Source organism: Anas platyrhynchos, chromosome 1, assembly GCF_047663525.1.
Source record: "Anas platyrhynchos isolate ZD024472 breed Pekin duck chromosome 1, IASCAAS_PekinDuck_T2T, whole genome shotgun sequence".
Taxonomy (NCBI): Eukaryota; Metazoa; Chordata; class Aves; order Anseriformes; family Anatidae; genus Anas; species Anas platyrhynchos.
This window is the reverse complement of record NC_092587.1, coordinates 23,421,455-23,436,026: the sequence shown is the minus strand read 5'-3', so window position 1 is coordinate 23,436,026 and position 14,572 is coordinate 23,421,455. Positions and strand designations below refer to the sequence as shown.

The 14,572-nt window shown below is 42.8% G+C and overlaps 1 protein-coding gene across 1 annotated transcript; it reads left to right on the top strand.

Annotated features, from left to right (window-relative positions):
• Window positions 1-3,099: 3,099 nt before the first annotated feature.
• On the top strand, window positions 3,100-12,022 carry LMOD2 (leiomodin 2). Its single transcript, XM_005013153.6, has 3 exons — window positions 3,100-6,337; window positions 9,891-11,249; window positions 11,589-12,022. Exons 1-3 carry the CDS (start codon window positions 6,065-6,067, stop codon window positions 11,613-11,615), a joined length of 1,659 nt encoding a protein of 552 aa, XP_005013210.2. The 5' UTR covers window positions 3,100-6,064; the 3' UTR covers window positions 11,616-12,022.
• Window positions 12,023-14,572: the final 2,550 nt, after the last annotated feature.

The window sequence follows — 14,572 nt, the reverse complement described above, 5'->3', positions numbered from 1 at the left end:
GGCAAACTGTATGTTTGGCTAAGCTACACAGGTGAACTGTCTGAGTCTGAGGCATTCAACAAAGGATTAAGTGCATGCACTTTTCATAATTACTCACAATTTAATAGCTACATACTCGGACCTAGACATACAACTTACGGTGCATTTCCAAATACCACCATGAATAATGTAATGTTTATAGTGGCAGATGTTATTTATTTTATCATGCTTTTTGGGAAAGAACAGGTTGACTACAGGTGCTTAAACAGCGTCCCATTCAAACTGCTCTTGTAAAAACCACCCACTTTATGCCTGTCTGCATTCGGGAGTACCTCTGCTACTTTCTCTGCCATACAGCGGCCTCTGCTTCCTGTCCAAAACCATTGAGCAATATTGCTCTGTAATACCAAACAGCTGCTGTGGTCACCCTAGTGTCTGTACATCAGTAGTGAGTGAAATTATTTCTATATATAGTTCGTAAATCTGTTGGCAATGTTTGTAAAGCACATTGAGATTCTTCCTGAGGAATATGAGCAGCTATATGAAAGCAAGAGCATTGGGACAACCATTGTGTATAAGGCACTTTATCTTTTTGGTGTGGCAAAAACTGGCACTGAGGAAGTGGACAGTCAGTAGGGAAGTGGAGAAGCACTTACAGAACAGCACAATAGTTTCCTCTGTCAGAGATAAGCAGGTTCCCCTCATGCTGTTATTATGGAACGTGACTTATTGTACCAACACAAGATGATTAGAAAGTTTTCCTTCTTTTAATCAAATGCTGAAGGAATTTGTTAGTCCACAAATGTTTTTGTTTGCACTGTTACTTTTTTCCCCCAGCAGTTTCCTGCAGCAAGGTTCACCTCTTGACTCCACTTCCAAGATGCATCCTTGCACACTTCCCATCACCAGCACCACCAGAACCCATTCAGTTCTTTACTATGACTTTTTCTTTGACATTACTATGACATTTTTCTATGATTCTTCTGTCTGCTTGATAAGCAAGGCAACCTGAATGCCCACACCATCTAAATGTATTAGATTAGTGTTTGCCCCATGGCTTGGTGGTTTATAGCATTCCCCAGACTTCTGGTTACCTTCCCAGCAGCTGGTGGGAATGTTGTTTTCAAAACGAATCTGAGCAATAAGGCAGTCCACATGCACATGTTTTTGAGTGAAAGCTGATCGCTGTTGTTGGTGGGTCTGAGCTGTTAAGCTACAATTGGACCTGGAATCTGCCCTTCCAGTGGCCTGGAGTGTGCTGCAGAGGGTCAGCGGGAAGGATCTGTCATTGGTTTAGGATGTCAAATCAGATTCCCAAGCAAAGACTGGTTTGGGTTCACAGTGGTCTTTAAACTCATCCCACTTTTTGTTTCCTTAGCAGGGATGAAGGGAAAAGTTTTTCTCACTTGTGACTCCCCGTTTACAGCAACACCAGGAGAGATGGACTGGACAACAGAATCATCTGTCACAGAGGAAAGCAGCTGAAAAATTGTTCCTTCAAATGCCTTCAGTGCATGCTTTATCCCATTTGCTGGGCTGATACCAGTGTTAAATGCAGGTGATGACACATCCTTTTCAAGAGTGGTACGGTGTGCACAATTTTCAAAAGTAATGCTGGTCCCTTGGGAGAAAGAGCTACAGCTTGTCCCATCAGTCTGCCTGCCCATCCTGCCTAGATGCCAGACTGCTGACCCTTTGTCTCTTTTGGACTCTGCGTTCAACCTGGGCCTGCAGAAGCAGCATACAGAAATATATGTATGAGGAGGAAGGGGAAAGGAGTGTGAGGCAGGAGGTGGATGGCAGGCAGCAAGGCAGGCAGCACCGGGAGGAGAACAGGGGGTGTGGGATGAGGGGCAGGAAGGAGAAGGGGTCAGGGAAAGGAGGCAGGGAAGGCCACAGCAGTGAGGAGCTTGGGGCTGGAATATCAGGGCCTGCATGAGGGGTATGCATCAGGGAAGGTGCTGGGTGAGGAATGGGGGTGCAAAAGAGGTGGGGAAGGGTGAAAATGTGCAACATGAGGGAATGGGAAAGCCCAGACATGCTGTGGTGGCATTGTTTTTAATGTGCTTTATAGCAATTGGACCCGTTCCTGCAGCGTGGGCCGGCGTTTTGATACAAGCCAACGCATCTGTCTGACAGGCTGTCCTCAGGAGCTGTGACTGAAATAGCCAGTGCCCTGAGGACAGGCCGTGTCCCATGCCTGAGGACAAGGTTGTACAACACTCACTTTGCTTTCCTGTCATTTGGCCTGCGCTCACCAGACTGCAAGTAAAGTTTAAGCTGTGTATTTTGCCCCAGTCGGTGATGCCTACTGCCCTTCTGATTTTGCTCGCTTCCTTTCAACAACTTGAACAACAAGGTGTGGAAACCTGTGAGAAGCAGAACATTTCTGAGGCTGCTGGTTGAAATATTTAGTTGTTTGGAAAGGAAAAAAGAGACATAAGCACTTAGAAGAGTCTCGTCTTCTAAAACCTAGAAGATAAGCCACCTGGGCTAGGAAAGATGTAAAGTCCTGTCCGAAGTTTACCAGCCTCTGAGTGGGTTCAGTCCCACTCAGAGCCAGAAGCCTGAACCCTAGATGTTTGAAATGGCAAAGTGAGACCTACTTCAATAAAATGGGCTCTCTCAGCTCCTATCTTCTCTCATGTTAGACCCCATCCTGAAGGAAGCAAATATTTCAAAAATTATTTTTTTGAACGAGTGAAGAGTTTTCATGGCCTAGAAGTGACAAGCTATTCGCTGAATACACGATTTTAGCACAGTGTCGGGGGCATGGTTTGAGGTTTTGTGCTGGTCGGTGGCAAAGTACTTTGGAGGATTCATCCTAGATAGCAGTCAACACAGCAATTACAGACCTGTGCATGTGGACTACTACGTGTAGCCCATGCTTTGCTCTCATGCTGGTTGTGACAGGAGGAAGTTCACTGTGCCACCTCTCGCTTCAACCACCTCACACCTCGCTAGCACAACATTTCTTCCTGAAGGGTTTATATTGGAGTCACAGTTCTGTGATTGAGCATATAGTGTGGGATGTACAACAGGATGCCCAGGCTGCTATTTTTGCCTTTTTTTTCCTTTTTCTTTTTTTTTTTTTTCCCCCCAGAAATCTGAGTGTCTGAGTGTTTATAATGTCTGAGAAATGGGACTGAGGGAAGAGAACAAAAAGTCTCATGCAGGAATGGTAATACTAGGAAAACAAAATCAATCCTAATTTTTAGCAAATTTCCTCTGAGAAGTTAGGCAAGCCAATTTAATCATAATTAAATAATTTGAGTGACAACTGTGGTCTGAACTGTAGTGGTGGGCAGCTTCAGCAATGGGTGATACCCACAGGAGCTGAGCACTGACAAACTGCAGTGTTGCATAATGCCAAATACTCCCAAAAAGCAAATCCTAAACATGTCACCGTAAGCACTCTGCATTAGTGGGTACTTTCAATCTTAAAGTCTCTTTATTTCTCCTTTCAATTGAGATAACACTGCCACCCGTTCTGAAAGTGTTCTTAGACATTAGTCATTAGTAATCTTGATATGCTGAAGAAAACAACAAGACAAAATTTTGAGGGGCTGTTTGTTAAATATGCATGATCTCTCCTGCACACTGAGTGGCAGTAAGGGTCCTGGGGACTCGTGGGACCAGAATTGAAGCATATAATTTTATATCAGAGAATTATGGAATTAAGCACTGAGTTTCTGTGCTCATCAAAAGGCAAGGACAAATGTAATGCCAGCATTTGCTGATATGTGAGTGCTTGGCTTTACAGTTTTAGCATCATTTTTGTGTGTACAACTTGCCAGCTTTATTACTTTTATCATTGTTGTTCCAGAGACTGTTCATGGGTGTTTGCACTTGTCCATTTCCTTATAAAGAATGGGTCCTAAATTACCGTGAGTGACATGTACAGGTTTAAGAAAGGACCCAAATCTCTCGTAACCTCATCTAACTCTGCCAATCTCCCCTCACTTCTGGGAAGACATTTGCAATAGAAAAGCTTACCCATATTTTGTAACATCTTTAAATTCTGTTATCCCTTGGCTAGAGTAGACATCACTGAGATTCTCATCTTATGATAAAGATCGTCACTGTACCAATGTATTGTCATGTCTCTGCAAGGAGTAACATTGAAGGTAATGTTCATGCTGCTGTGAAGGGCTGGAATAAATTACCCTTTAGAACATTCTTTGAAAAGTGAGCAACATGTCACTTTTTGAGGTTTCTTTGAGTTTTTAAAATTAGAATTCTATACAGAAAAGAGTAAATATACAAGTCAAGCAGTTGTATGTTTGTACCTTGTATTATGAACTCTCAACATAAGAAAAGTCTAAGGCTTACAAATTGTGTTGTGTCTGATGTTTTTGCAGCTTGTTTTTGCTTTTTTTTATTTTATGAAAAGATTGGTGAATACAAATGACCTGCAAATATTTATTTAATTTGATTACAAATGTGCAGTATTCTTTAATCTGATTTATGAGTGTTTTTCCTGTGTTAGGAAAGCAAAGGCTTCTAAGCTTTTCATCCCACTTGAGTGAGCTAAGCTGCATGAAATCCACATAGAAAAATGATGAAAGGAAATATCTAATTTATTTACCAACTCTGTGAAAAGCATGCTCACTCCTCTCTATGGCCATTAAAACAACATATGCAATAATAAAACTTTATAAACAATTTGGCTAAACACCATATGTCAGTTCTAGTGCCCAATCCATGCTAATCAAAAAGAGGAAATTCTGGACAAGTACTTAGTTCAAATGATTTCACTTTCATTTCCTTTTAACATGGAATTTACCATCTAAAAATAAAACCACTGTGACTTTTCATTTTATAATGTTAACATTTATCATTTTAGGTGGGTTTCTACTTCCTTGGACCCAAATCTACTTTTTCTCTATTTCACTCTTCCTTTCTTTGTCTCTCTCTCAGAGCATTGGTTTTCAGATATTGCTGGCCTGGATGTTTCCAAAAGCTTTGCTTATTTACCATCATTTATAGGCAGTAAAGAGAAGAAAAACAATGTGAAGTTATGCTTTCATTCTGTGGTTCCTTATACTGGAAGATACCTCTCTCTAAAAACAATGTCAGTATAGTGCTTACTAGAAGATGTGATAACGTATTTATATGTACATTGTTCCCATATACTTATGTGTTTGTGTAAATACATTATCATATATCTATACAGGAAAAAATACCCGTAGATATACACACATGAATATATATATGAATTTGAGGGTGCTCTCCAGCTGCACATCCATCAGCTCCAGGGAGTGATGGCCATAAATTAAAATGCCCACTAGAGGCCTCATTTGCTAGGGTCTGTGGGCATTAACGAAGCCCGTGCTGTGCTGTGCTGTGAGGTGCCCCTACACCTCCATGCAATGCCACCGACCCCAGCAGCAGCCTGCAGTCCTCCACCAGAGCAGCATCTGGCACCAGCTGCAAAGGGACGAGTCGATCCTCCCCCTATCACTCCTGAGCAAGGAGAATCGGCAGATAATCCGGCTGGGTGATGTGTGGCAGGTGAGGTACAGGCACCACAACCTTCTCCCCTTCTTCCACCACTTGCAGCCTCCTGCAGCCGCCTTGCTGCAACGACAGTGTGGTTTGGCCAGAAAACCATGAAAGGCAGCAGGACTCTGGCGAGCAATGGTGAGGCCGTTCTGTTCCCAGCCCCTGCAGCAGCTGGGGTTTATGTGAATTTTCACGGCTCTTTCCTCCTCTTGTTAACAGGCGAGGCCAGCGTGGTTTTCTCCCCGCTGCCCCCCCCCCGGGCGGCGGGTGCCCTCCCGCGAGCAGGCTGCTCTAAATAAGGCAATGGTCACTGTGTCAGTAATCCCCTCTTCCAGGGACCTGCAAACACCAGCGGTGGGACATTCTTTCTCTTCAGATGTCTAGCTGACGTCTGATGCTTAAAACAGAGCATGCTTTCATCCCTTCATGCATTGTCGTAAGCCCCCGGTGATCACTCTTAAAAGGGTGCCTCAGCTACTCAGGGAAACAGTTGCTGACCAAACGAGACGCGGCGTGCCTGATCCAGCCCTCGTGAATGCCCGATCCTTTCAGTTTTGTACCAGCCTGACCAAACGGGACCATGTCTACCTTTGGCTACAGAAGAGAGCTGAGCAAATATGAGGACATTGATGAAGACGAGCTCCTCGCTTCTCTCACTGAAGAGGAGCTGAAGGAGCTGGAGCGGGAGCTGGAGGACATCGAGCCTGATCGTAACCTTCCCGTAGGGCAACGGCAAAAGAGTCTGACAGAGAAAACACCCACAGGGACTTTCAGCAGGGAAGCGCTGATGGCCTACTGGGAGAGGGAGACCAGAAAACTCTTGGAAAAAGAGAGGCTGGGTGCATGCGACAAGGTAAGACCCTGAGGTGTTTGCTGTTTCCTAGAAATGTCAGGGCTTCTTCTTCCCTGGCTCTCACTTGCTGCTTTTATTTTCTTTCTGTCTCTTGTAACATTTTTAAGAACATTGTTGGAGATATGTTTGTGCCGCTAAAGCACAGAGAGTTGGCTCAGAGAACTCTTGCACCCTCTCTGGAAGTACATTACAAGCTTAACAGAAAACAGAAGAAAATCCTGCAAAAACTATTGCTGGTGATTAAAAAATGGGCAGGAATACAGTTTTAAGGGACAGGCTAAAAGTTACTGCCAGGTAGCGATACAGACTTTTGGTTAACTTCTGTTTTTGTTTAAAAGCTTATATGTTGCCTTTTAAAAACAAACCAAACCAAACCGAAGCAATCATCCCCTGAGCCCTTGCAGAAACAATCTGTGAGACTGAGCTCTTCAAAAATTAGCTTTTGTTTTCTCAACAGCTTCCTGTAGTTTCAAAGCAAAGCAAGAACTTAGGTGTGAGAGTAACTTTTTTGATTTTTAAGCACTGCTCCATACCAAGTTTTGCCTTATGAGGACATGTTCTCCTATGTTTAAATAAAAAAAAAAAAAAACATACAAAAAAAAGATAAAAAAAAAGCAAATCTCAACTTGTAACAGCCTTGTCAGGAGCTCAGTTCATTTGCAAGAAAATCTAGTTAGGCCAATTTTACATCAGACTAAATATTGTCTTAGAGAAAAATCACTTGGATAAAATTAGCTTGTGATAATAATAGTCAGGATTTCTTTGCAGTTAAGTGTTTGCTCCTGCTAGTGAATGGTGTTGTAGTGTCTTTGTAGGCAAGCACACCGAGTGCTAGCTGTCATCAGACCATTAGTATCAGCTTGCAGACGTGGACTTCACTCCCTGTTTGTCAAGTGCTAAGGAACGGAATGGCAAGATTAATGCTTTTTTCCAGATGAGCCTGGAACCTGAAACCTGGTTGGTTCCAAAAACCTTCTGAACAGGGCTCATTCTGTGTCACAGAATGGTTTCCCATGACTGTATAGTATTAACAAGGTGCTAATAGCTAAACCTTAAAGTGCTTGCAAAAGCCTTTGTTCCTTTAGATGTGAGAAGAAAATTTCTAAAAGTGTCCAAAAATAGGAAAGTGTTCACTTGCTGATGTCGGAGGCACAAATGAAGGCAGTAAGAAAACACTTTCTGCATTTCTTGAAAGCAATCTCTTTGCCCTCAACTGTCCGAAAGGTAGGCACCTTATTTAAGATAGCTATTCGTGCAATTTCTATAGTTAGTGGCAAGACATCAGCCCCTTCAGAAGGCACACATCCTGTAGATAGCCTTTTAGGGTGAGTGCCATGCCCTCCAGAGGTATTTATCTCACTGTGTTGACTATCTGCGGCCTAACTTTTCATCAAGTTGCTACCATGAAGTAAGATAAAGCCCTGCAGGCTGCCGGCAGCAGTCCTGTACTGAAATGCTGCCACAATACCCGGGCATGCCTTTATAGATCTGCAGAGAAGAGTACTCCATTGCAGAATTGTTGTTCAGGTTGCTGTGAGATATGGCATCTAACCATGGATATGACATGAGATACGACAGCTGACGATGTATGTGCTGGGAAAATAAATTCCGCCTGTACCCTCAGAAGTGCCTCTGAGAAAAATCAAGTTTGTTTATTTATTTATATTTATCTAGAGTCATCAAAACATATTAGCAGTCCATTCAAAGGCACAAGCTTCTGCTCATATGCAGCTGTGCTGAAGACTGTAGGGTATATGCTTGGGCAGATAAAAGCATAGCAACACAGATGCTTTCCTGGATAACTGATGTTTTCAGCTTTTAAAAGGCTGCATATTTGTGCAGAAGCTTCAGATACAAATCTCAGCCCCATAATAAACCTGGCTTAAACACATCCATGTTTCCATATGCAGCACAGCAACTTTCTGTGTTAAGGGACTTCCTTCACAGACTCTGCAGGAGAAGTGGGGGACAGATCTTGCAAGCCCTCCATGCACAGGGTGATGGAGCTGGATCCTGCAAACCCTGCATGTGCTGAACTCTCAGCAGTGGTAGGCTGGACCAGTTCGATGACCTGTTTCGTTAGACTCAGGCTTTTGTGAAGACTACAAGTATCGTCTGATTTTCATGTGTCCCAACACAGCAAACTGCTCAAGACTATGAAATGGTACCATGCAATCTGTAATTACTATTATTTTAACCTTTCACTGGCATTTTTAGAACCAGATAATTAAGAAAACCTAAATCTACACAGGTTTTCTAAAAATAAGCTGCCAAGTTAGTAACAATTCTGTTTTCCAGAAGCACAGAACTGAATCACCGTGTCTCCACAAAGTGCACACTTAGTATTTTACAAAGACCAAAACATGAATGTTGATAAAGTAGTGCATGCAACCACTACACTTCATCCAAAATTTTAAAAGCATTTACAAACATAAAAAACTTAGACTCTGGCTTGCCCAGTAGACTGAAAAGGACACCTAAGATCTCTTTTTGGTTAAGAGGCTGAGGGTTGGTCACAGCTCGGGGGCTCAGTCATGGCCTGCACAATGCTGCCACGCTTCTGGAGCTCTCCAAATGGAGAGTGGGATTTTTGAGGGGTACAGACCTTTAGCTGCTCCTGCACGTGGAGGATTGTCCACTGCCACCATAACTGCTAAGGACACCTGGCAGAACTTTGAGAAGTGGATCCAAAGCTGCTATTTGGGTGCCCATCAAACACACTGAAATAACCCTGGGGTTTAGAAAAACACTCGTTGAATAGGCAGTGAGTTATAACCCGTTACAGTATGGCAGCTGGCCTGTTTCAACTGTTCAGGAGCAGAGTCTTGGCTGTTGGCAAACATGAAGAGATTTGGGGTTTACTGACATGATTACATGTTACCGGTGGGAAAGTGTTGTAATCTTTTCTTCACAAATTGCTCCTAAGCATGTATAACACCCTTAGTTTATCCAGAGTCCTTTCTGCAGGACTCGTGTAATACTATATTATCTTCCATATCTATATGCCTGTTTACACATGCAGACACTGTTTGTATTCTAAGTCATGGCATTCTTTAGCCTTGCTGGATGTGCTAACGTATACAAGGGAGACTGAGCATTGACGCAGCTGTCTAATCTTTATGAAGTCAAGAAACTTGTTGCTCACATATCACATCCATTCTGAAACTGCAGTCTTGTGTTTCTGCTGGCAGGGACCCATACAGCTCCATTTAATAGCCCCTTGTAGACATGCCAACAAACAAAGAGAATGAAGTTTATCCATGTTATGGTATCTTGTATTAAGTCTTCTCTTGGTAGAAATCTTTGACATCTGGGAAGCTAATCCAATTTACACTAAGCATTTGTCTTCTAAAGAAAATGAAAGAAATAATGATAAAAAGGTGTAAGGTGCTGAAACAGTTTTTCTGTTCCCTTAATTGTCTTTCTTTCTGGGAATTTATTTTTAGCTATCAGCATTAAATTCTATAGTTTCAAGATAATTATTTTTGTGCAAAGAGGCAGTAGCTATGTTACTGCAATTGTGTTTAACGCCCACACCTACATTCCTGTTCAGGAATCAGAGCAAGAAAATGACAATTCAGAAGACATTCAAGAAGAATATTTTACAGAAAGCAACAGTGAAGTGTCTGAGGAGGCATATACCGAAGAGGATGACGAAGAGGAAGAAGAAGAAGAGGAGGAAGATGAAGATGACAGTGATGATGAGGACGATGAAAAGCAAAATGCTGCAGCTGGTGAAAGACCTGTGAATTGTGAGGATGGCAGGAGTTCTGACCATATGAGACACAAGAAGAGTAACAGTGTGAAGGACAGTGAAAATTTGCTCAATGGCCACGATGGTAAAGACACAGACAATCTGAGCTTTAAAAGCAGCGCCATCCATCCGTGTGGAAACCCAACCGTTATTGAGGATGCTTTGGAAAAAGTTCGGAGCAATGACCCAGACACCACAGAGGTAAATCTAAATAACATTGAAAACATCACTTCACAGATGCTTATACAATTTTCTCAAGCCCTTAGGGACAACACCGTAGTCAAGTCATTCAGCTTGGCTAACACACACGCTGATGACAATGTCGCAATAGCAATTGCCGGTATGTTAAAGGTAAATCAGCATATAACTAGTCTGAATATTGAGTCAAATTTTATCACGGGCAAAGGAGTGCTGGCCATCATGAGAGCTTTGCAGCATAACAAGGTTCTAACAGAGTTGCGGTTCCACAACCAAAGGCATATCATGGGCAGCCAGGTGGAAATGGACATAGTTAAACTGTTGAAAGAGAACACCACTCTGGTCAAGCTCGGATACCACTTTGACCTTGCTGGTCCAAGGATGAGCATGACAAGTATTCTGACAAGAAATATGGATAAACAAAGGCAAAAGCGTATGCAGGAGCAACGACAGCAAGAGTCTGGTTGTGATGGTGCCATCAACCCAAAGACCAAAGCCTTGCAGAAGGGGACTCCTCGTTCCTCACCTTATACGTCACCTAAGAGTTCACCTTGGTCCTCTCCAAAGCTCTCTAAGAAGGCACCACCAGCAAAAAGTCAGCCGCCAGCTCTTGCACCCCCACCCCCACCTCCACCCCCCCCTCCTCCTCCTCCTCCTCCTCCACCTCCTCCAGTTATTCCAGAGAAGAAGGCACCAACCAGGAACATAGCTGAAGTCATCAAGCAGCAAGAAAGCTCAAGAAAAGCTTTACAGAATGGACAGAAAAAGAAAAAAGGCAAAAAAAGCAAAAAACATGAGAACAGCATATTGAAAGAAATTAAAGATTCTCTAAAATCAGTCTCAGACAGAAGATCAGAAGAAGGCTCCCGACCCTCCACCCGACCTTCTACCCCACAGAGGTCTCTCCATGACAACCTTATGGAAGCAATTCGAGCAAGCAGCATAAAACAATTAAGGCGGGTAAGTAAGAGATCATATTTCAGTAACTGATCGTGGCTCAGATACAGCACAAGCTCAATTAACTTTAGTACATAGATATTTAATAAAAACATTCTTAGAAATGTGAACATAAAATACTCGGGAGGAGGTTTTCCTCTGATTAGGCTTTTCTCAGCACTCTGACTTCTATTTACCCGAGATTGTGACAGAAAGCGAGGTACTTTCCTAGGTTCAGGCTTGTTATGGGAGGTGGTGATTAGCAGAGGGATCTTGGGAGAGTGCCTACAGCCCAGGAAGGAATTTTGACACCCAGACTGTACATCAAATGTAATGAGATTTCCACTGCTCTGTGTTTTGTAGGTGGAGGTACCAGAAGCCCTTCGGTGAAAGCCTGGATGACAGAAGAAGCAGAGCATGGCAGTGGTCAGGGGAGGCTGTTGGGCTGTTCACCAGTGGTAAAATAGACTCTGTAGCAAGCTGCTTCCTAAGTACCCTCTTAGATTTGAACCATTTCCCTTTTCCTTTCAAAGAAATAAACCCACTAACTACTAAACAATGCTTTAAGGATACATTTGCCTTATAATCTGTAAATATGGAAATAATTTTCTTTTTTATTTAATAAGATTTCTATTGAAAAATTGCTGCTTCTTTAGATATTCTTTTCAATACCTGCATTGCAAATCACTGGACAACTTCTTCACACTGAGATGTAATAGTTTACCAACCTGTGGTTTCTTCATTATTTTTTTTCCATAAATTTACAATAAATGCAGTTTGAAGCTTTTAAACAGAAACATAGTCTTGGGTTTTTGTGACTGAAATCTTGCCAGATCTTTGTGTGAACATTAGGAACATCTCCCAGGAAAGAAAATGAAACCTTTCTCACCTGCATGCATCAGGCTTCTTTGGAGGATTGTACCTGAGTCTGTGTTAGTACAGTTCCATAGAAAAAGAGAAAAAGAAAATGGTTCTTCAGACTATATATATACAACTCACATCAAGCTGTGGGCTTTACCAGGCCACTGGTATTGTATACCAGGTCCTAAACCTTCATCGAACAGAAGGGAAAAGTGGGTGATGGCCAGAGCTGCAGTTCATGTTGACTTAGGCGTTAAAATTAACATGGATATTTTAAGGTGCAGCAGAATTATTCAACTGACATCCATGTGCACACCACTGTATCTAGGCAGAACTAACCCTAGTGCCAAGACTTGGTCAGATAGAGAAACTTGAAGAGCAGACTTGCATTCAGGTGGAAAAGGACTTTCATACGATACCAGTTGAGCTGAGTGTGAATCGTCAACATGATATGGCAGAGGCAGAGCCAACATCATTTGGAGCTGGGTGGCTGGAGATATCACATCACAGGCAATGGCATGAGCAGTCCTTCTTCATGTAGTACTAGACAGTCCAGCTCTGTCTGATTAGTCATGGTTCTCAGTGCATCAGATAGCATGAAGGCAGCAATAACATGAAGAAAAACAAGCAGTAGTGAAGATGTTGAAGGTCAAGGAGAAGTAAAGGTTTTTTGAAAAACAACTAATTATTAATTAGTTTACTTATTTTAGCAATAAGTAAGAGAATTGGTATTTCTTTTACATAACACCACTAGAAAGAAGTATTTATGGTCATCAAACATTGCAGTGGTACCGAAAAACTACAGGCAAGGTTGTATCAGGAAATATTCACCAGACAGATTTCCCCAGAAAGAGGAACAAATTACTCGAGGGCAGTGAAGCATAACAGAAAAGGGATGTGTTAGTGAATTGCCAGGAAAGTTACTGTTTGATAAGAAAAAGGTGAAGATACATTTTCAATTTTTAATTTATTTGCTTTGGTAGTTACTGAGTAGAACCAACTAAAAGCAATTTGCAACTAAAAGCAATTTACAACTAAAAGCAATTTACAACTAACTGAAACACTTCCCAACATTTTTCCTCTAGTCTCAGGTTCACAACAATTCATGAGTATTTCTAGACCTATTACCACAGGAAATACGCATACGGATAGTCTTCAGCTACCTTTATACCAGCATAGAATCCCATAGCATAAAATTGAATCTGTGGCCAGTCACTCATGACCACATAGAAGCTGGAGCCTGGGATCTTTTGAGGATATAAGCAGTACTGGAATGCAGCCATGCTCAGGAGGAGGCCCACAACCCCAGACAGCTTTGTGAAGGATGAGAAGCAGCAAAATGTTTAATCAAATGACAGAAGCAGATAAGAAGTTGGAAGGGAGAACGAAAGATAGGGACAGAACTCCAGGAAAGCACAGTGGAGAGGATTTAGATGGAAAGTAAGAAGCGAGGAAAGTAATTGTACAGGAGATGAAGATGGTACAGAAGAAAAAAGGAATACTGAAAAGTGGCAGATGAGGAAGGAAAAATGCAGAAGAAGGAAAGCTAGGAAAAAAGAAGAAAAAGAAAGGTAGAATTCAACTTTCAGGTCAATAACAGTGGTTTGAGTTACTTCTTTACAACTCATATATTCGAGAAGGGGAAGGGAAATGGATGCAGACCTTATGAAGATTGAACCCGTGCTGCAGCCTGCAGTTGTTAACACCTTCCTCATCAGTCCTGTCTCTCCATCACCACTCCACTGCTGGAGATTAGTGTTTCTGCTAAAAGGTAAAGTCATGGAAGTGCCAATCGCTTGTGGTTATTTAAGCTCCTGTGGCACACTCCTTCATGAAGTGTCAGTCCTGTGTCCTGGCCAAATTCTAATCTGGGTAATTACCTTCTGCCTACATAAACTTCACAGCACTTTGACTTGGAGGCATTTCAAAGCCTGTCTCCTACTTGCACAGCTGTGAGACAGGGCCCCTGAAAACACCTTGTTAAGATTTTGATGCCCTGTTGAAGGGGAAGGCAGCCCCTTCTCTCCTTAGGTGCACGTCAGTCCTGCTGTGGTCAGCGTCCCACTCCTCCCGGATGCACGAGCAGCTTCCAAGAAGCCATTTGTTTTCCTTTAAAGTAGGCAAGTGAGCACCATATGACAAGCAAACGAAACCACTCTGGGAGGTACTATGCTACCTCCCAGCTTAGCACGAGCCAGGAGTGGAGGGCTGCCAAATTGTCCCCCTGCCAAGCTTCAGCTCCCCTGGGTGCAAACACCCCTGCACTCGTGTATCTCCCCAGGGGCTCAGGTCTGCTAGGTCTGCTACTGGGCTCACTTCACTCTCTATTCCATTCCCTTGAGTCACAGGGAGGCAAATAACCTCCTCCGAAGGCCTGGCAGCCTCTTGTTTGGCCTGAATGGAGGATGTCCCCTAGGTCAGCTCCTGCACATTCCTGTGCCCTCACCAGGGCTGACAAGGAGGCCCTGGGGTGCAGCATGTTCCTC

What these genes read in the sequence shown, in the direction of transcription:
- LMOD2 (XM_005013153.6), top strand. Translation starts at nt 6,065, where the DNA reads ATGTCTACCTTTGGCTACAGAAGAGAGCTGAGCAAATATGAGGACATT. An exon ending in GGCTGGGTGCATGCGACAAG is followed by an intron (nt 6,338 to 9,890) that starts GTAAGACCCTGA and finishes ATTCCTGTTCAG; the next exon opens with GAATCAGAGCAAGAAAATGA. An exon ending in GCATAAAACAATTAAGGCGG is followed by an intron (nt 11,250 to 11,588) that starts GTAAGTAAGAGA and finishes TGTGTTTTGTAG; the next exon opens with GTGGAGGTACCAGAAGCCCT.